At 50.4% G+C, this 21,436-nt stretch overlaps 1 protein-coding gene across 3 annotated transcripts in view; it reads left to right on the top strand.

The window, feature by feature from the left end:
• Positions 1-21,436, top strand: part of LRBA (LPS responsive beige-like anchor protein) — a 3,444,508-nt gene that overhangs the window by 576,795 nt on the left and 2,846,277 nt on the right. For all 3 annotated transcript variants that reach the window (XM_069631262.1, XM_069631261.1, XM_069631263.1), the window contains exon 12: positions 7,217-7,325. In XM_069631262.1, the coding sequence (XP_069487363.1) occupies positions 7,217-7,325 (109 nt within the window). The remainder of the gene's footprint in view (positions 1-7,216; positions 7,326-21,436) is intronic.

Here is a 21,436-nt window from a genome sequence, read left to right as displayed (position 1 = left end):
CACGGAGACGGCATGCTCTCGGGGAACCCTGCAACAGTCCATTCGTTCCCCAAAGGAGAGTATCTCCAGATCGTCCAAGGGGTACACAACCACCCTGTATAGTCGGCCATCCTACGCCACCACCCAGGAGACTTAGAGGTCGCTCCCAGGCATACAGCAGTGGCACCCATCATCGTCGTCACTCCCCTGCCCCCATCCAGGACACAGACGCCCCAGCAGGGCTGAACAGGCCCACGACCTGCACCCCAGTGGGAGACCGACTGTCAGACTTTGTTGATCAGTGGTGAAATATCTTCACAAATGGCCACTTCAGTAGGGGCACGCTTTAGAATTTCAAGACCGGTGACCCGCATTCCTCCTGTCTTACGACGAGAAGTATGCATCGTCCACTGCTGCAGGAGGTTCTGGCCAAAGGGGCAATAGAACCAGTCCCTCAGAACCTCCGGGGCTCCGAAGTGTACTTTCTAGAGAGAAATAAAATCAGGCATGTGACTACCAATCCTAGACTTACGATGGCTCCAGTTCAGGATGGTCATCTTGCAGCATGTGCTTGAACAGCTGGAGGAAGGGGATTTTCTGACAAATCTCGTCCCGGAGGACACGCGTGTCCACATCCCCATTCATCGCAAACACTGGAAGTTCCTGCATTTTGTCGTCCAGGGGCGGCATTACCAATTCAAGGCCCTTCCCGTCGGCCTCAAATCAGCTCCGAGTGTATTCACCAAATGATTGGCCCCGGCAGCAGTGCATTTGCACCGCAAGGGAATCTACCTCCACCCTTACCGGGACGATTGGCTCATCCGGTCCAGCTCCCACGCACTGGCAACCCAGCAGAGACCATCCAACTTCTGACTTTGGTAGGATTCTCGATCAACTATCCAAAGTCCTGCATAGTGCCATCTCAGAACGCACTGTTTGAGTGCCCAGCCCAATGCAGTATCATGTTTGACTGTGCCCCCCCCTCCACCCCCCCTCAGAAGAGCGGGTGAAGGCCATCCTGGGAAAGTTCCAGCGGCTGTCGACCGTGTCCGTTGCAACAATACGGTCCATCAACTCCCTTCTGGGGATGATGTCTTCCTGCATCTATCTGGTTCCCTTTTGCAGGCTCCAGATACAACCCAGCTACGAATTTCTAGATGACAAATGGCAGCTGGTCACTGGCACATGGACAGACAAGATTGCCCTCAGGCATTCTGTCAAGCTCTTCAGTGGTGGTCAGTTCGGCCACACCTCATGCACAGAGCTCTCTTCGAGATCCCTCCGCACCAGGCTACAGTCACAACCAACGCCTCTTTGGAGGGTGTGAGGAACCTGAGGGTGTCCTCACTTCCCCCCGGCGCACTCTACTCAGGTGGCCAGGGAAGCGCCATCGATCTTGGATCGTGACCCTAAGAGTGGATATGCGTGGGAGGATGGATCTACGTGATTTCACGGCATCGCATAATTTAGAATGAAAAGACAGCCCCCTACTTACCTGTTGGCGGCACACCTCGTTGTGTGCCACCGGTTCCCTTAACTTACTTGATCGGGTACTGGCACTGCAGGGGTCCTTTTCTTTTGTGTGTATAACTTTATGTACACGAACCGGGGGACACCCACGCAGCCCTCCATACAATTGTAGCAAACAAGAGTGCAGGGCCCCGAACCCCCACTGCCCTTGTTCACTACAATGGTAACGTATGGGGAATTTGATCTGATTTTTTGGCTGTACGAAATCAAATCTAACATACTTTTTTTTTCTTTGTGATTTTGGGGTAATTAATACCGGCAGGATCACCTGGGTGGAGGAGACGCAGTGAGGGGGAGAGGACGTCCTTTGGGGAGAATCCCCATTCTCTTTTCACAATGAACCTTTGGTTCAAACAGCATTTGTAGGTTATTGTCAATACTTCCCCTTTTCCTCCTTTCAAAGTGACCCTCAGAAATGTCATGGTTGTACTGGGGCGAGGAAGAGGTCCACTAAGAGGGCACCTCCTCATTTGGGCAGTGTGTCCTCTTGTTAATACAGAGAAATATCAGATCAATATCACAACAGGGAAGAAACCACTGGAAGTTAGGCACACTTCCATGCATCCACACCACTTTGGTACTGAGACGAGGAATAGGACTGTGGAGGAGTACCATTGTAATAGCCAGACCTGTCCAGCTAAAAGCTTAACTATGGTCAGACAACTGAAGTGAAGGACTTGGACCTGCAACCATTTAACAAGTTACAGGTATATAAAAGGAAGGACCGCCCAGCAGAGAGGGAGAAATGGCCTCGAGAGATGGATACGACTTGCAGAAGTGGAGCGGGCTGGAGAAGGAACCGGCTGGAAGGGAAGCCATGCTGAGCAAGAGTGTGCAGGAGACGCTTGGGCCAAGGCTGGCCGTGAAAGGGTCAAGAAGCCTACAGTTCCTCTTAGCCCCATGTCCATAGCAGGAGCTGTGGGACACCGAAGTCTCCAGATCACTGCAGGCTGCTTCTGCTGTGGAAGAGCAGAGCTACGTGCAGCAAGTCTCGAGGACGGTGAGCGCTGCTCTCTGGGGCTCCCGTGAGGAACAAGCGGAGCGGAAGGAAGCCGGCAAGGAGCAATCGGACACCCTGAGTAGCAGCAGCATACCGTTGAGTATAAAGAAGGGAACAATCCTGCTCCATGGGGTGGAAGCAGGTATATTTGAATGCTGAACAAGCTAAAAACTATTACATTTATTATGGAAGACGAAATAAAGCGTTTTTGAATGCTGAACAAGTTGCAAAGTGGTAGAAGTACTTTTGCGAGTGTAACAAGCATTCGTGAATACCGAACTAAAGAAAAGATGTGATGAGCATATTGAAATACAGCACAATATAACAGCAAGTGATGAGCACTTATGAATAATGTGAAAGCGAGGTGGTGAACACCATGGAATGAGATGTGTGAGATACACGTTGTGCCAAAGCTTGAAGACTATGAGAATCTGGTTGGATGATATACCCGTTATGGCCAAGCCAAACAATTGCCAATGAGAGTCTGGTTGTGTGAGATGCTAGTTGTGGCAAAGCCCAAAAGACTGGCATGGAGAATAAGAATCTGAAATAAGTGTGGGCCAACTATACAAAGGTGTAAGAGACACAAGTTGTGGCAAAGCCAAGAGACAGCCAAGAGACTGCCAAGGAGAATCAGAAATTAATGTTGACCAATGACACAGGTTCAGAGAGACACACCCTGTGTTGACAAGCAGCCTGAAGAGTACAGAAGCATAACAAAGTGCCAAGCATTATCGGTTGCGTGACCTGTAGTGGTGGACCGTGTGGTCTGGCAATTGCTCCTAGACCAAGTTACCTCTGCTTGGAAAGTGCCAGGGAAAGCAAATCTAAAGAAGCAGTATTTTATAACGGTTGCTCAAGTGAATGAGAAATGAGAAAGAGAGCAATCTGTGAACTATTGAAAAGCCTGGATAATGAAGAAGTTGAATTGGAACTGTTTGAAAACCAGGAGATTTGAATTGATTGTAGTTTCGAAGCTGGAAGAGCTGACTTCTTGGGGAAGGGAACCCTGAGGCCTTTTGGAACTGTTTTGAACTTGGCGAAGAGGATGCTGAAATGATGCCAAGAGCTGGAAGAAGCTCAGAACATTATTATGAACACTATTTCTGTTGCTGCTGACATCCCTACACATTGTATAGATTTATTTGTCAGGGAGTATAGCTTTTGGACACAGACATACTTTGAGTTGAATTTACTGACACAAACTATCCTTAGTTTTCTTTAGATAGGGAAATACCACCTCAGCATGAGGCAAGTTAGGCCTTACTCCATCCTGACATTTAAGAAAAATAAACAATGTATTTAATAAATTGAATCTGTTGGCTGGGTCTTTCTTCATGATGCCTTCACAAGGGTTGGGGAACCCACACAGGACATTCTCATTCCAGAGCACTCTGGCTCCCGGAGGAAAAGGAGTTGCACTGTGGGCAGTCTTCTGGGCTCTCAGGTCGTTTCATCCTCAGCTGCAGGGAAAGGTGGTGCGGATCCTCACAGACCACACCATCGCAATGTTTTACATACAGAAACAGAGCGGGATGTGCTCTCTGTCCCTTTCCCTGCAAACCCAGTCTCTATGGCGCTGGCCCATACGTCATCACGTGTTTCTCGTTCCGTTTCACTTAGCGGGTGTCAACACCATTGCGGACTCTCTCAGCAGGGAGTTGAGGTCCTGCCAGGAATGGGAGCTTCGGCAAGCCAAAGTGCTGCGCCTCTTCAGTGAGTGTACCTTCCTCAGATTGACCTCTTCGCTACAGCTACCAACTCCAAGTGTCAGAAGTTTGCCAGCAGATATCCTCAGCCGAGGAGTCTGGGGGATGCCTTCTCGTTCCCCTGGGAGGGGCTCTTCCTGTGCACATTCCCGCCAGTTCCATTCCTCAATGTTTGCTCAACACACTCCAACGTTGTCACTGCAGGATGATCATCATCATTCTGGCGTGGCCGAGGCAGATCTGGTACTCCTCCATCGGTCAGTGGTTCCGGCCATCCAACTGGCTCCTCTTCCTGACCTCCTCTCCAGAGAAGGGGATCAATCCTTCACCACAACCCACTGTCACTGGGCCTTACAGCCTGGCTCTTACAACCTTAGAATTTGCACATTATTTGCTGCGGTTGGAATGCAAGAAGGTCCTAGCGAAGGCCATGGCTCCCTCTATGTTGACTTGCTACAGCTACAAGTGGAAGTGCTTCACGGTGTGGTGCCAGGCACAGAAACATGTGCTGCTGCGCATGACTGCTCAACGGCTCTTCCCGTACCTGCTCTCGCTGGCCAATGCTGGTCTTGCCCATGCATCTATCAAGGTCCACCTGGCTGCCATATCCCGGTACGCACGGTCTCCAAACTAACTCTCTCTGTGGTCCCACAGGCTTGTTAAGGAATTCCTCAGACGTTTCCTCAGGACTTTCCCGCCAGGGAAGGCTCCCACCCTGGTTCTGGAACTGAATGCGGTCCTGTCTAAACTCATGAGGCTTCCGTTTGAACCAATACATTGTGCCCCTCTAATGTTTTTGTTGTGGAAGACTGCCTTCCTGGTGTTTATCGCCTTGGCCAGGCGGGTCGGGGAGAGGCAAGCATCATCTTGTAGGGAGCTGTATTTGTCCTTCCACGCCACTGAAGCGGTTCTGCAAACTCATCCTACCTGCATGCCCAAGGTTCCGTCAGACTTTGATCTCGGCGAGCTTTTGGCTCTGCCAGTTTTTTTTCACAAACCCATCTTCGCCTGCTGAAAGGGCGTTGCATTCGCTGGATGTTGCTCGTGCGCCAGAATTCTAGTTGTCACGCACGAAAGACTTTAGGAAGACGTCTCTGCTTTTTGGCAGTTTTGTACCTGTGGGACATGGGAAGTCTCTGTCTAAGGCTCCCATCGCCAGGTGGCTTTCCGGTTGTATCATGCATTTCCATCATCTGGCCAGCAGACCGGTTCCAGGTCAGTTGAGTGTCCACTCCACCAGAGCCATCGCAGCGATGACGGCGTTTCTCTCTGGTGTTCCCCTGCTCGACATCTGCAGGGCTGCTACATGTTGGGGTTTTCCGTTACTGAGGACCCATGGGTTCATGTTATGCCTTTCAAAGGAGAGCTTGTGTTGGCATTCTAGTTCCGCCCTCCTTGTCTCCCAAGGAAGCGTGCTGCCTCATCACGCTTCCCTTTTTCCCCAAAGCTCATCTTCATGTCAGACTGCTGCTGCTGCTCACGAAGCAACGTCCCTTTGTTTGCAGGTATGCTAGCCTCTCTCCTTTTCCGTCTTGAAATTCTTGCCTTTGCCTTGACTACCGAGTGCTCTATTACCCTTGCCCTTGCGCTCTTATTCTTTCCTCCTGTATCCATTCCCGAATGCGTAGCTGCTTCTGGTGCTCTGTGGAATTCCTGGATTTCCTTACTTGTATTCCTGCATCTTACTTTTTCCACGCCCCATGCACCTTTTTCCACAACTCCAGTTTCTCTCTTACAATATGCCTTGCAGTTGTACTTCAGTCCTCTGTCTAGCCTTACTCTGCTGCTAGATTCCCAACTGCATATTTCCTCTTTACCTGTGGAAGTATTACTGAACTTTGTACTAATAATCTGTACTAAGAGAGGCAAGTCACTTCTGGGGTTTTCTTCCCAGAAAGGGTTACCCCCTTCCTTTTGGACTGCCTTCCAGGTAGGCCCGTTGGGAGTCTGGTATCCATCAAGCCCCAGACTGGCCTCCTACTGCGAAAGGCCCCATCTCTACAAAGTGAAGAGTCCTGGCAGAAACAGAAAACCGGAAAACGTGGAAAGAGTCAGCTCCTTGGGGAGAAGATTGCCCAGTGTTTCAGGTAGGAGTCATGACACTACGTGGAAGTCGACCTACCCTTCACATAATTCTACTGTATTGACAGGGATTCCAGGGAGGAGTCCCATGTCCGCCAACCGGTACTACACATCCTGTTTGTTGAGGTGAGTCTGTTCCAGGGGTAGGTGTATTGCTTCTTTGAGTCTTGCCACATCCCGTGGTTGTGTTTTTGTACTGCTGTGTAATCTTATCCATGAGCATGTAAATCCACGCAACACCCAATGCTGGAAAAGGAACAAGTTACTTACCTGTAACTCCTGTTCTCCAGCATGTCTTGCATGGGTTCACATGCAAACCTCCCTCCCCTCTCTGGCTCTTCTTGATTCATACTGCCACTTTACTTGTGCCACCAAATCTAAAGATGGCCACCAGGGGTGGAGCTTATGAGGACAAGTGCCATTGGCTGGGGGGCAGCATGACCCAAAGGACACTGATAGACTATAGAGGAGACAAGCAGTTTCAGCTTAAAGCTAAGCTGCTTTTGTTTCACCGAGGATTCCCAGCCAGACGACAGGGAATATTCATGAGCATGTGAATACATGCAAGACCCATGCTGGAGAACAGGAGTTAAAGGTAAGGAACTATGATCACAAATAAGTTCATATTGAGATTGTATAAATCTCCAGTTTCCCCTTTGTGTTTAGGCTTGGACAAAATACCTGTGATGCTTTTCAGCATGGAGAACATGATTTAAAAGCACTGGAGAGATTATTGGAGAGATTACTCATTTCCAAATGTTTGTTTTTCCTGGAATTGTACAGATCAGTGCAAATACACAATCTTCATATGGACGTTCAAATGATGTCCAGAATAATTTAAAAAATGTGAACAGCTCCAGTTTCGCCTCTGCAATGAAATTATTTGTAAATGTTTCAATATCCTTCCTTCTTTCAGTTCAACTTTGCTGTCTTTCATTATGGAGTTGTTGAAGAACTCTATTGCTATGCAAGAGCAAATGCTAGCTTCAAAAGGTTTCCTGGTGATAGGATACAGTCTTGAGAAGGTAAGGGTGTCTAAGGATTTGTGTGTACAAAGGAGTTGCTTATGAGACTTTTAAATCAACTCATGCATATTTTTGAGAGTGACTTGGCTCAGTGATTTGGTTTCAAACCCTTGCACATGTATCCTCTTACATGTTATTACTGTGGTCTTTGTCCTTTATTAACTTTGTTTGCTTCTGTGTTAGGAGGATGGTTTCTCACAGCCCTGCTTTCAGTGGGTGAGGGCACTGTCCGACCTCTAGAAAGCTTGGTTTCCCATAAGCTTTCGCGGGCAAACTTAGCGAAAAAGATGGCTTAGCACACTTGATCAACTTTTAGGAGGGGAGTAAGGAGATTTCAGGATGCAGTATAATTATTTCCTTTTTTAGATAATTTTTATTGCATTTTTATAAAAACAAAAAGTGATATCAGCAAACGCAATATTGTCGAATCTGCACTTCAACCCCCTCCTTCACTACTAATCCCCCACCCCAGCCTAGCCTATGTGACCTATACCTTTATTCACAATCGCAGTGCATCCACGTCTCTGTGTGACCGCTACAGCCTCCTCTCCGTTTCTATCCGTAAACAACGTGACAGTTAACGCTATCCAACATTGAATGTCTATTCCCACCTCAGCCCTTTGTTCCCTTAGTGCCCTCTCCCATGCTCCTGTCTCAACCATGGCCAATTTTTCCAACTCCCTCCACCATCTGGCTTGCACGGCTCCTTAGCGTCTTTCCATCTCATGGCTATGCTACGTTTAGCCAGTATGTACATTAAATCCTTGATTCTAGTCAACGGTTTGTCTTTCACATTCCTCTTGTATCGGCCTAGCATGGAAGCCTCTGGTGTCTGGATATCTAAATCTATCCCACCCTGGTTAGCTTTGTGTGCCACTTCGCTCCAAAACCTCTGTACCTTCGGGCATTCCCAAACATATGTATCAGGCCAGCCTCCGCCTCCCTGCATTTGGGACATTCCTGTCTGTTTGCACCTTTAAACGTCGCAATGACTGCAGGTATGGGGTATGCTCTTAGCGTAACAATTGTTTGAGTTGTAGTCTAGCATTCCTGGAAACCTTCTTATGGTACCTCGCTACTTTTCCCCCCTTCTCCATCCTCAAATGTTTTCCCCAATTCCACCTCCCATTTCTCCCTGCATTTCAGTTCTGTTCACGAGGTTTGACCTATCAATATTTCATAAATCCTAGAAATGGCATGCCCTCCTTCCGCTACACTAAGCAGCGTTTCCATTTCATCGTTGCCTATAGTCTCCTCCCCACTGTTCAGCCATCTGCCCAGCAACACTTTAACCACCTTGTTATGCAACAAGAACTGCCCTGTGTGTATGCCTGTGGCTTCTTGCAATTCAGCAAACGACATCAGCCCCCTTTCATTCCGCAGATCCCCCACCGTGGCTACCCCACACTCTTCCCATATTGCTCTCACTGCTGTCTGGTGTCCCATTTAATATTGCCGATATCAGGATTTGGGGCGACAGTTGGTCCCCTTGCCCCATTACTCTACAGGCCCTCTTCCATATTTGTATGCCCAGTTCTACCAAATATGGATGCCTTGTTTGTACCTTGGCTGGGATCCAGAAGAGGTCTCTCGGGTATCTACTCTTTATAACCGGCTTCAGTAGGAGTGTTTCTGCCGTGGGATCGTCTGCTATCCATTGTACTACATATTGAAGCAGGCACGCCAGGAAATAAACTCGAAATTTGGTACCTTTAGACCTCCTAGTTCGTATGGTCATTGCAGCGTTCCCAGGGCAACTCTATCCCTCCCTCCCTGCCTGCCATAGGAACCCCCTGCACATCCCTTTCAATTCCCGGAAGAACTTCCCCGGTATATTATACGGGACATTCATTTCCCGAAGCAATGCATAAGTCTCTGCAGCGCCACCATCTTTAGTAGCGCTGCTCTACCCATCACTGATGGGGGCAGCTTGTTCCAAAATTCCAGGGACTTCACCAGCCCGTCTGGCTCGTACCGTGTTACATTCATATTCCCTAGTAAATGTTAACTCCCAGATATCTAAAGGAGTGTTTACTCCAAGGTAATGGTAAAACTGGCAAGTCCTCCCCTGCTACCATAGCCAACCCAGCGAGTGCGAACAAGCACGACTTTCTCTTGTTTATTTTGACTCCTGTCAGTCTACTAGAGTTATCTAGTACCTCCAGTATGTATGGCAGATTTGTTGCCGGATCGTTCAGAGATAGCAGCACTTCATCCGCATACAAGGACACCACATGCCTCACCCCGCCTATGTTTAGTTCCACATCGCCATACTCTTGCCGCGAATACGCCACCATCGGCTCGGCCGCTATGATATATAACCGTGCGGACAGCGGCCATCCCTGACTTGTGCCCCTGTACAGAAGCCATGCCTATGAGCATTTATTCCCAGTTCGGACTCTGGCCATTGTCTTAGTGTATATCAGCCAAACCCATCTCATGTATTGTGTTCCAATCCCGATCTTTGTCATTGTGGCGTATAACCAATCCCAGCGTACAGAATCAAATGCCTTTGTCGCATCTAGGGAGGCCACTGCACTCTCTGTGACATGATCCTCTGTACTATAAATCATGTGGTGCAACCTTCTAAGGTTCTCTGAGATGTTTCTCCCTCGTACGTACCAGGTCTTATCTGGATGGGTCAGCATGTGTATAACCCTGCGGAGCCGATTAGCCAGGATGGCTGTGAGGATTTAGCTGTCTTGATTCAGCAGTTTGAACTTTTTGTAGTTCACATTTTTGTTGGTATGTATTTTAGGTCTTTTGGTGGGGGTAGGTAAATTGGATTCGGCCATTTCGGCTGATTCCATAAGGTCCATAGTCAGAGCTTGTATTATCTGGTTTAAGTAGGGGGACTATTAAGGGCTCCCTCTTGCTCTCTGGTAGTATGTTGTCTGTGTGTGCCTTGTGGTACACCTCTGCCATCAACAACGCTAGTGTATCAACGTAGGCTTTGTAGAATTCACTAGGGAGCCTGTCCGTACCCAGCGCTTTCCCAGTTGGCAGTGTCCTAATAGTGGCTGCAACCTCCTCTGGGGTTATTGGCGCCTCCACCGTCTCCGCTTGGAGTGCATCCAGCTGGGGCAGGGTTACAAGTTCCAAGACCTCCTGTATGTCTTCCACTTCGCTTCCTAGGGGTTCTGTGTAGAGTGCTCTGTAATATAGGGAACACCTTGTTTATGCCTGTTTGTGTATTCATCTCCTCAGCTCACTATTCCGTATGGAGAATATGGGGGTCTAGTATCACTCATTTTGTACAGCCAGGCTAACATTCTCCCAGGCTTATCCCCTTGAGCATGGCTCCTTTCCAGGTGCTTAGCATAACTAAACTTCCCCAACCTGTCCCACTGTGTCAGACATGCTTGTTTCAGTTCATTTACTTTATCTATGTGTGCTTTGTTTACTTACGCTTCCCCTTCCAACACCCTCAGCTTCTCTTCTGTTTTCTCCAGGTCTCTGACTATGACCTTCTGTACACCTCCTGATTCCGCTATCCTTACCCCCGAATGACCACTTTGTACGCCTCCCAGACTGTGCCCACCTTCTGCACACTCTCCTCATTTACAGCTACATATTCGATAGTGCTCTTCCGAATATGCTCAGCGAAGGTTTTATCGAACAGTGATTCGCTCCGCAGCCTCCATGTGGGAATGGGTGGTCTCGGAGCTTCTATCCTCCACCTCGCCACAAGTGGGGAGTGATCCGACAGGATCCTGGCTAGGTACTCCAGTTCTGTAAAGTCCATTTCATGTTCCTCTCCGGTGTACAAGTAATCTATTCTAGTGTATACTTTATGCGGGGTCGAGTAGTGAGAGTATTTCCTGTCTTCTCCGTTTTTTTACTCTCCATAGATCTATAAGTTGGAAATGCTTCAATAGTGAGTTTAATACCTTGGCCGGGGGAGAAGGCTGCTTGTGTTTTGCATCTGATCTGTCTATGGTTGGGTCTAGTGTACAATTAAAGTCTCCACCCCAGATCAATGTGCCATCCATGTAGGGTCCCAATCTCGTATACAGTGGTCTAAAAAAACACTGTTGCATCATGATTTGGGGCATAGGTATTTACTATACAAGCCTCCGAGTTTTTTATTACCCCATGTAACCTTATCATCCTACCCTCATTGTCTGATATTGTTGTCAACACTTTAAAGGGTACAGCGGGGTCCACCCAAATGAGGACCCTTCTTGCATACATAGAGTACATAGAGCCCAACCAGTACACCTCCCCACTCACCCGCCAGGTTCTTCTGTTTTTGCACATCTAAGTGCCTTTCCTCTAACAGTGCTATCCCTACCTTATTCCTTTTGATGTACATGTACACTCTTCTTTGCTTCACTTAATCATTAAGCCCTCTCACATTCCATGTCATGATTCTAACCATACCGGCCATATTCATGCTATTTCTGGGGTATCAATGAGGCCTCCATCCGGTTGCCAACCTCAATAAGAGTTTGTTGCAAAGTGTGAACATACATGCTAGGCTCTTCTCTACTAACCCTAATCCCTCCCCCCATCCCCACTCCACACAAACCAAACTTGTCCAGCATTGCTAGGCATGCTAGGACTTTCCCGTTTCCGCTCCGTTCGACCTGGTCGATAGACTAGTCTCCTGGTGCCCTACGCGCGGGCCCTAAAGCAGCCCAAAAAATGACTTCTTGTGGTGTGGGGGGACATTGGGTCTGCTTCGGCATTCCCTCTACCGGGTTTCCGCTGCTCTGCGTTACGCTCTTGCAACTTAGTAACATCATGTAGCTTCCTATTTACTCTCTGCTCATAGTATTTTATATCTTGACCCCATATCTATCCATTATATACATGTGTTCATAGTCTGTTCCTCGAGTGGACCACTCTTGAAGCTCCCCTCCTCGCCTAGTCATTTTGGCTCTGGTCTGTCTCCTCTGGCATCTGAACCACGTCCATCCATTCCTGTGCTGCTGCTGGGGTCTTGAAGAGGGCTTTGCCTTTGTGTATCACCATTAGTTTTGCCAGATACAGTAGCATATATTTTAGGCCAGCCTTCTTGAGTCTGGCTTTCATCACAATGTATTGGGCTCTCCTCCTCTGAACTTGAAAGGTGTAATCTGGGTATATTGAAATGTTTTCTGATGCCCTTTGTATCATTCCACCCACCCTGGAGAAGACCAGGATCCTCTCCCGGTCTCTGTAGTTTAGTACCTTAGCTATCACAGGTTTTGGTGGAGCACCTGGCAGTGGCCGTCTGACAAGGGCACAATGTGCTCTTTCATTTTTCGTCCTTTAAGTGCCAAGGACGAGGTATCTCGTCCTTGGAAGTGCACACGCAGTGCCAAGGACGAGATAGCTCGTCCTTTTCGGCACCTTGTTTTGAGCGATCCCTGCAAAGCAGGGATCGCTCAAAACTGTAATCCAACCCCCGGGCTATATGAGGGGGAGGTCCCCCCCTCACTGCCAGGGGGCTGGATTACCTTCAGTTTCACGTCGGCGTGCGTAACGCACGTCGGCGTGAAACTGAAAGTAAATTCCCCGCAGCAGCCATTTTCGGCTGCTGCGGGGAAGAGAGAAGGTAAGAGACCTTCTTTGTCCGCCTCGATCTCCGGGTGTATTTCAAGCCGGATATCGAGGCGGGTATCGTTGGAAAGCGGAGATTCTCCCCTTTCCAACGATACCCATTGTGTGGCATTGCTGCCCGCGGATCGAGCGCAGGCTGCGCGATCCGTGGGCAGCAATGCCACCGGATCAATACAGATCCGTTTGTGACGCAGGGGGAGGAGGGGGCTGCTCTCAACCCCCCCCACCCCAAATGGAGGGCCCCACCTCATGCAACCCTCCCTGGGGGCAGATAGGGGGGGGCCTCACCTCATGCATCCCTCCCTGGGGTCAGATGCCCCTTCCTAGGAGCAGATATCTGCCCCCAGGGAGGTTTGCATGAGGTGGGGCCCTCCATTTGGGGTGGGGGGGGTTGAGGGCCACCCCCCGTTGCGGTACATCATGCGCAGCCAATTTAGGGTGGCCCTCAGCCCCCCCTAAAAAGCAGCGTGTGAATTTGCATTTTGTTTTTTGTTTACCCAACTTTGCTTGGTGCAGATGGCCACATTAGTGTGGCTATCTGCCCCCAGGGTGCCCAAACCCTACTGCCCCATCTATTGGGGGTCCTGCCCCACCTTTTGGGGTGGCCCTCTCCCCCCTCACACCAAATGGAGGTGGGGTGTACTTCACACAGCCGTTTGGAGGCGGCCCAGGGAGGCCTGCATGAGGTGTCCCCCAGCCATTTGGGGTGAGGGGGGAGAGGGCCCCCAAAAATGGTGGGACAGGCCCCCCCAGTGGGTGGGGCAGTAAGGTTTGGGCACCCCGGCACCAGATTGGCACACCAATGTGACCCTCTGCACCAAGGGGAGTTGGGTTACCAAAGGAAAAAAATGAAAATGGTGGAACGCTTTTTAGGGGAGGCGGTGGGGCACCCCAAAGGGTCAGGGAATTTTCTAATGGGATGGGGCGTTGATCACCTCCCCCCCACCCGCAATGCAGTGGGTGCCAAGTCATGCAGCCCTTCCTGGGACCAGATATCTGCTCCTAGGAACGGACGCCTGAGCCCAGGGAGGAGTGCAGGACAACCCCCCCCCCTATCTGCCCCCGGGGAGGGCTACATTTTGCCGGTGTGACCGTAGGTAACACATGTTCTTTGTTTTGTTTACAGCTTTTTCTACCCGAGCAGCTGCAACGTTATGTGAGTACTGTTTTTTATTATTCTATGGTTAGGGCCCACTGTCAGTGGGGTGGGTGAGACTGGGGCTGGATTGTTGGTGGTGTGGGTGGGAATGGCCCGTTTGGGCAGATCACCTCCAACTGTCCTGGAGTTGCGGCTGGGCTCCATTACAGCTTTTCCCTTCGGGGAGGTATTGGCACACTGCCGAGACTCCTTGGTGGGGAGAAGCTGTAACGCAGGGCAGCCAGGGCTCCAGCAAAGTCGGCGGTAATATCCCTGGCCTTGGGCACCCTTCTCCCATGTGGGTCTTTGCTGGTGGTTCTGGGTATTACATTGTGGGGCGATTTGCGTAAGTCAGACCTCTTGTGTTCCCACAGGTGTCCCAACGAAAAAGGTACTTTTCATGTGTGGGTGCACCTACCGGGGCGCAAAAGGAAAAGGGTAACCCGCTGGTAACCCCAAGCCTTTCGCCACAGCACAATTTGTTCATGTGGGCAACCTGCAGAGGGGAATCTCAGCCATTCTGCCGACCGGCACAACGTACAGCTATGGGCCTCGGGTGTCCAAGCCACCGAGGAAAACAGGGAGCCCCATGCATTTCCGAAAAGAGGACACCCGTTGGAATCCGCAGAGGTGTGCTTTGCGCACATCGCCCCAGATTTTTTTACCCAGATACCCCTGCAAAGTCCGAAATGTGCCCCGGACTTTGCGGGGATGTCTGGGTAATAAATTCTGGGGCGATGTGCGCAAATCACACCTCTGCGGATTCCCACGGGTGTCCTCTTTTCGGAAATGCATGGGGTTCCCTGTTTTCCTTGGAGGCTTGGACACCCGAGGCCCATATCTGTATGATGTGAGAGTGTGACATTTCCGGTGTGAAAACAGACTTGGGGTTACTTGTGTTTTAGGCTTTCCCCTTGGCGGCCAGGTAGGTGCACCCACACACATGAGGTACCGTTTTCATCGGGACACCTGTGGGAACGCGTGACGGTAGGCCATGTGTTGTTGGGGGCGTGTTTCAATGGGTGCGTCGAGCGAAATGTGCGGAAAAAGCGTTTTTCCCCCACATTTTGGACTTTGCAGGGGTGTCTGGGTAAGAAAATCTGGGGCGATGTGCGCAAATCATACCTCTGCGGATTCCCACGGATGTCCTCTTTTCAGAAATGCATGGGGTTCCCCGTTTTCTTCGGAGGCTGTAAAGACTGGTAGGGGGTGTCTGTACTTCTGCTCTCTATATGGTAGAAGAGAGGCAGAGAAGACCCCAGCCAAGATTCTCTATTACGGTAGCAATGGACGAGCAATCAAGGCCTAGCTTCTCAGGAGGTGACGCAGGCTGGTTCTTAAGTACAGTGTAGTCCCCAAGCCCCCACAAAGGAATGTCCACACACTGTATTTGTTAGAACACAGTCTTTATATAATCAATATTCAAGGTTATGTACACTTATCATAACTCACTTGGTACTTAGGAAAATCAGCAATGGCAAATATATACAATTCTAAAGTGGTACCACCCTTTGTATTAGATCTCATTAAAGTGCATCAACAACACTGTAACAATGTCGCACAGATCAATAAGTGAAACCAGCAATAGAGAGAGGAGAGAAAATAAGATGGTTGGGCAATAGGCAGAATACTGGCCCCTACCACTAGACACAGTTCTGTGTGGAGATCCCCCCCACCTGGGCAACCTGTAAAATAAAGGTATAGCACAAGCCCAGTCCATATATTGTTCTGCAAGTCTTATTCCCTCCTATAATGTTTTTACCCCCCCAATCGAAGAGGCGTCGACAGATCCTTCTTGAGCGACCCCCCTTTCAAGCGGGAGTCACGGATCGTCGAGAGGCATCGAGAAGCGTCGAGGAACTCGGCGGTCGGCGGCGGGGAATCGACGGCCCTTCTTGAATGCCTTCCCTCTCAAGCGGGAGACACGGGGCGTCGAACGTCCGACAACAAACAGGGTAGAACGCGTCGAGGAGGCGGCAGCTTCGATCCAAGCGGTGCTAGACGACGGAGCGTCGGCGTCCTGCAAGGCAGAGGCGTGCGGGGCACCTCGATGACCATTGTTCTGGACCGCAAAGATTTGTGGAGACGGAGGCCCACCAAGGGCGTCGAGTCGTTCGAGTCTTTGTGGTCTTCGGGGGGCGGGAAACCCACCGGCAGGTTTCTCCTCGACGCGTTGGTCGTCCTCGACTTTCTCCGGCAGGATAAAAGCGGTCAACGGTGCGGACGAGGGAGTCCTTCGATTCGAGTGTTCTTAGGCAAAGGAGCGGGCGGCTCCGGTCGTTGGCGGCAAGGCGTCAAGTGGCTCCCACGGCTGGGCAACACAACTTCGACGGGCCTCCAGCGGTTACACAAACCTGCGAACCCTGGTCGACGGCAATGGACTTCGACGGCGGCGATGTCCGGGTGCTTCACTTCGATCTCCTCGGCGGTCCCGTCTCGGGTCGGCAGCCTTTCGAGGGTCTGTCTTCCAGGGCGCTTCGGCGAAGATTCAGCGGTGCTCGATGGTCCCTCGGAGCACGGGAAGAGGGCGCCTTACCAGGTCCTCTCTCGGGTCAGTCTTCGACGATTTCGGCAGCCTTCGGATCGGTCAAAGCAAATGCAACAGCAAGTCGTCTTCTTCCAGCTGGACGTCGAGGATCAGCAGTTCCAGTTACTCTTAGAGTGGAGACTCAGCTCCAGAACGCTTCTGAACAATTACCAGTGGTGAGAGGTCCCCAGATATACTATTCTGTCTCTCATCCACACTGCTGGCACACACTCAGCAGCCAATCATACAGAAGGGCATTCATGCATCGTCAGCCAATCAGGCACACAGTGCATTCAGGCCACACTCCTCCCTTTCAGACACTCACAACAAGGAATGTGGATTGGGACAAGTACCCAGCCATTCAACACTACACACTGCATTCAGGCCAGTTTCGGGCAGGGCTGTCTCAGTCTTTGTCTCTCATGCCAGAAACCAGACAACCACAACAAGGAGTGTATATTGGTCACACACTCCATTCACCCAGGTCCCACCCACAGGGTGTACCCACAACATACAGTCACTGGGAAGGCTCCAGTCAGTCTAGCTGGGCCTTCACAACAACGCCATATATGGAACTTCCACCCAACAGCCAGTCAGGGGGAAGGGACAGAGTCAGGGCTTCCCAGGACTTTGGGAAAACAAGGTAACGGGCAATAGAAAGCAAGAGGCCACAGGGGCCATCTTGTTTCCTATCAGGAATCAACTGATCCCAATGGCAGGGCTTGGGTATTCCAAAATGGAGGACACCCAGAGCACCTGTCAAATTCAGCATGGAGCTGCCACCAGCCCATACCCTGCTCTGTGGGCCACCCACAGGTGCCCAAAAACATACACTAGGGGTACAGGGTTGTACCCCTACCCATGGGTGCCATAAGGGTATCCCATGGGTCCGTTCACCAAACCAAAAGAGAGCTGCACTGCCAGGAGTCCCACATGGACTCCTGGGCAGAAAACACGACAGAACACACGATAAAAAGCAGTAAAGGACAAGGATTCAGAGGCCCTGTCCCTCTGATGCATTTCCAGCATCACAGCCGGTCGGCAGAATGTCTGAGATTTCCCTCTGAAAACAGACTTGGGGTTACTTGTGTTTTAGGCTTTCCCCTTGCCGGCCAGGTAGGTGCACCCACACGTGGGGTACCGTTTTCATCGGGACACCTGTGGGAACGCGGGACGGTAGGCCATGTGTTGTGTTTTTGTGGTTTTCATAACGTTTTGACCCATTTGCTGGAGCCCTTTGTCTCACAACCATTTCTTTTCCCAAATGTGACTTACATTTAGTCGCTGCTTTAGCCACCATACACTTTTGTAACCTGCACAAGTCACCTACCCTTGAAAAGTTCTGCCTGTGCTCTTTCAAAAAATGTATGGCTGCCGTTCCTCACCACATTGGTTTTCCCAATTTACACATGCTAAGTGCGTCTGGTCAGGCCGTGAGCGTAAAACTCCTGTGTACCATGGCTCAGTGTTTGGCTTGTGGTATTGCTTGTTTTGTACAAACACTACAAAAATAGTATGCTCTCCTAACTGCAAGAGTCGGGGGAATGTAGCGGAGCATTGCTTTTCTCAAAATTCATAGAAGCCATTGCCGTACCAAGCCAACCATGTCCAACACATACCTTTTTTTTTCCAGTCATTTTCCCGCTTTTCCCCCATTCGATGGCAGTTTCCCCTACCTAGTTGTTGCCTGACCAAAACTTGGAATTTTGTCTACTTTTCAGAAATATATGCCTTTCTGTCCCCCAATTTGGCTTTCCTGCCCTTTTCTTCCATTCCGTCCATGCATGTCCAATTGGCAAAAATGGCAAAAGTCGCCTACCTCTCACAAAACGGTTGATAACCCCATCAAAATATTTGTTTTCCATTTCCACTCAACCTGTTCCTGAAAGCCAACACATTGGGGAACTCAGCACAGCAAACCATTTGTTCCTAGCTCTTACAAGGAAAAAACCACAGGCTTCTTTGTACATCATTTTATTGGCATTTTTTGAAAAAACACAAGATTTTCGCACATTTTCCTTATTTTCTCTCACCCCCCTACACCAACCTGGGATTCCTGGGTGGCGTTACGACCGCCTACATGTGGGAAAAAAAGGAGCCAAATTTGGCCGAGATATCTCATGTAACATAAAAGAGACAAGCCATTGAATGGCCACATACCAAAATCACCAAAAAAGGCTCTGGCACTGGGGAGAAATACCCATGGCACTTAAAGGGTTAAATCCTTGCGCAAGTTCCCCAGCCCCTATTTCTTGTATCAACATGTCTTCAATATAGGTGGTGGTATCCGACCCTTCTGCTCATTCCGGCAGGCCCACGATTTGAAGGTTATTTCTGTGCCCCTGCTTCCTCCGCCCTGTCTTCGATTAGCTTTACCCTCTGCAGGAGGATGTCTACATCGTTGGTCGTTCTCGCCTTTTCTGTATTTTCCTTGACCTGCTCCTCCAGCTTCCCTGTGAGCTCTGCTATGGCACGTACATCTTGCCACAGTAGTCCCACATCAATGATGACCGCGTCTATCTTGCTTTCGAGTGTGGTTTGTAGCGCCACAATGGCTTCCAGGAGTTGATGATTGCCCACCTCTGCTATGTCAGCTGGTGAGGTTATCTGCTCTTTCGCTTTGACTCCGCTGTCTCCCTCCTGGCACCCGGATGGGCAGGAGGGAGATGGCCATTTTGCAAAGGTTTCTAGTGTGGATTGCTTCTGCTTTGATTTATTGTTCTTGGCCGCCATTGTGTTTGACCTGGCTTGCAGAGTCTCCTGCATGTACTGCTCCCAGAAGGACGCTCTGCTTCCACAGCCGCTCGTGCGCCGTCTATTGTAATGCCCCAGGATCTAAATAGTGGTTCGCCAAGTGGCCTCTGCCCTTCGCCGTCTGCTCGCTTCGTGTGTCGTATCAGTCAGGGCCACTTCAGCATGGGGTCCTCCCCTAGTCTGCCTCATGGCACACGTTCGCCTTTATAACTAGAGTACCTTGCATACTAAAGAGGACCCTGTATGTGGTCCCCCTTCCTGTTTTGCAGCTCCTTGTGCAGGAAGGTATCAGAACGTATGGCTATTGTAGCATGGACGTCGCCCTGTCCTGTGGAGGCGTACTCTAGTGTCTCGCCACTTTATCCTTCAAATTGCTTGCCGATGACTCATGCACGGGGACCTCCTGACGTGGTAATTTGGACTTTTGCTGCCTTGATCTGATCCTCAGCATGGACTGCACACTGGCTTCCAGTTTTACTCCACCTCTGTGTAATCGGGTGGTTGCTGTCCTCTATTTGGGATCTGCGAGTCTGGGTATGGTCCTGCACTGCGCCGTCTCTTCCTTTACAGTTTCTTGTGGAGATCTGTGTCTTGTGCGCCTTCACATTTGCCTAGTTGCTCCGTTGTCCTTGCGGCGGCTCAAGCTCAATGGTGTGTGAGCCTAAGTCTGCGGGCTGATTTCCACCTTCTTAGCTGTGTTCTCCATTCAATGGCGAGGCTTACCCTGCCCCGGAGGGTATTGCCCCATCTGGAGCTGATGCCAGAGCACACTCCCCGCCGTGCTGCGGCTTATAGACGCCCCCTAGGGTCTGCTTGGAGGGTGTATCTCACCCCGTTTACTGCACTTTTCACTCCGTACCCAGAGACTACTCGCTTTCTAGCCTGCCTCGCTGTTGTCCAAGGGGGCGATTCCAACTGCCCTCCTTGCAGGGTTATCCGATTTATGGCACCATTTATCTTCGAGCGTTGGGTCCTTCTTATGTTTTAAGAGTGGGGGGGTGCACTGTTCCAATGTAGTTATGATCACAACTCTTGCACTGGGCCCCCCTCCCTCCACTGCTTACCGTTTGCTCCGGCGTGCTCAGGTCTCCTCTGTGGGCTCGGCTCGGATGTCGCCTTTTATCACTGCCAGGGGAATCCATCTTCTCTCACACACTGCAGCTTGAGCCTTCCCTCTGCAGGCCACGGTAAACTGTTCATTCGAAGGGATTGTGTCCTCCGACGTATTCCTTATCTTAGATAGAAATCCTTCAGCTTTGCTGGCCTCGGAAAATTTTTTCGCCAGAGGGCGCTGCGCGTCGATGATCGCCGAGTCGATGACCCTCGACGGCCTCCGTGCCGACGTCGACGTCATCCTGCCTATAAAGGCCGCGCGCAGCGTCCGTTGCTCAGTTCCGTTTTTCCGCGCTTCGTTGTGCCTCGGAACACCGTTGCTCAGTTCTCGTCAAGATAACGTATATAATAACTACTATTTACCTCGATAATCGATGGCATCCTCCTCCGACCCGACGACCCCTCGGTCCGGTTTCAAAAAGTGCCGAGACTGCGGGAAGAAAATGTCGTTGACGGACCCTCACAGGGTCTGTTTGTGGTGTCTGGGAATCACGCACCAGAGTTCGGAGTGTGAGGAATGCCTTTCCATGACGGCGAAAGCCTTGAAGGAGCGTAGGGGGAAGCTCGAGAGAGGTAGGTCAACTTTAACTTCCTCGAAAGCTTCTTCGGTAGAGTCGAGACGTTCGTCTCCTCACCATAAAAAACACTCTCGATCTAGATCACGAAGTGGCTCCCACCACTCGTCGACATCGAGACACTCGAAGAAGAGACGTAGGAGATCCCCTTCGTCATCTTCGTCGAGTTCTCCTGAGAGAGTTCATTGCCCCACAAAACGCAGCTCGCAAGCTGAGTGGGAGGAATTCAGGAAAAAGATGCTAAGCGTCTTCGAGAAAGCGGCCTCGTCCCCCTCGAAGACAGCTGAGGGTGATACCCCGGGTAAAAAACCCAAAAAATCTAAACGCCGCGAGTCGCAGTACCCGGCGGAAAAGTCAACCCGAAAGCGCCTCGAGCCATCGGGAGATAAAGCATCATCGACGCCATCGTCGAAAACTCCTTCGAAACAGAGGTCGGCGCCATCGACGCCGTTGTCGA

Source organism: Ambystoma mexicanum, chromosome 6q, assembly GCF_040938575.1.
Source record: "Ambystoma mexicanum isolate Mex_15411 chromosome 6q, UKY_AmexF1_1, whole genome shotgun sequence".
Taxonomy (NCBI): domain Eukaryota; kingdom Metazoa; phylum Chordata; class Amphibia; order Caudata; family Ambystomatidae; genus Ambystoma; species Ambystoma mexicanum.
The sequence above is the reverse complement of the archived record's forward strand: the minus strand, read 5'-3'. Positions and strand labels throughout refer to the sequence as shown.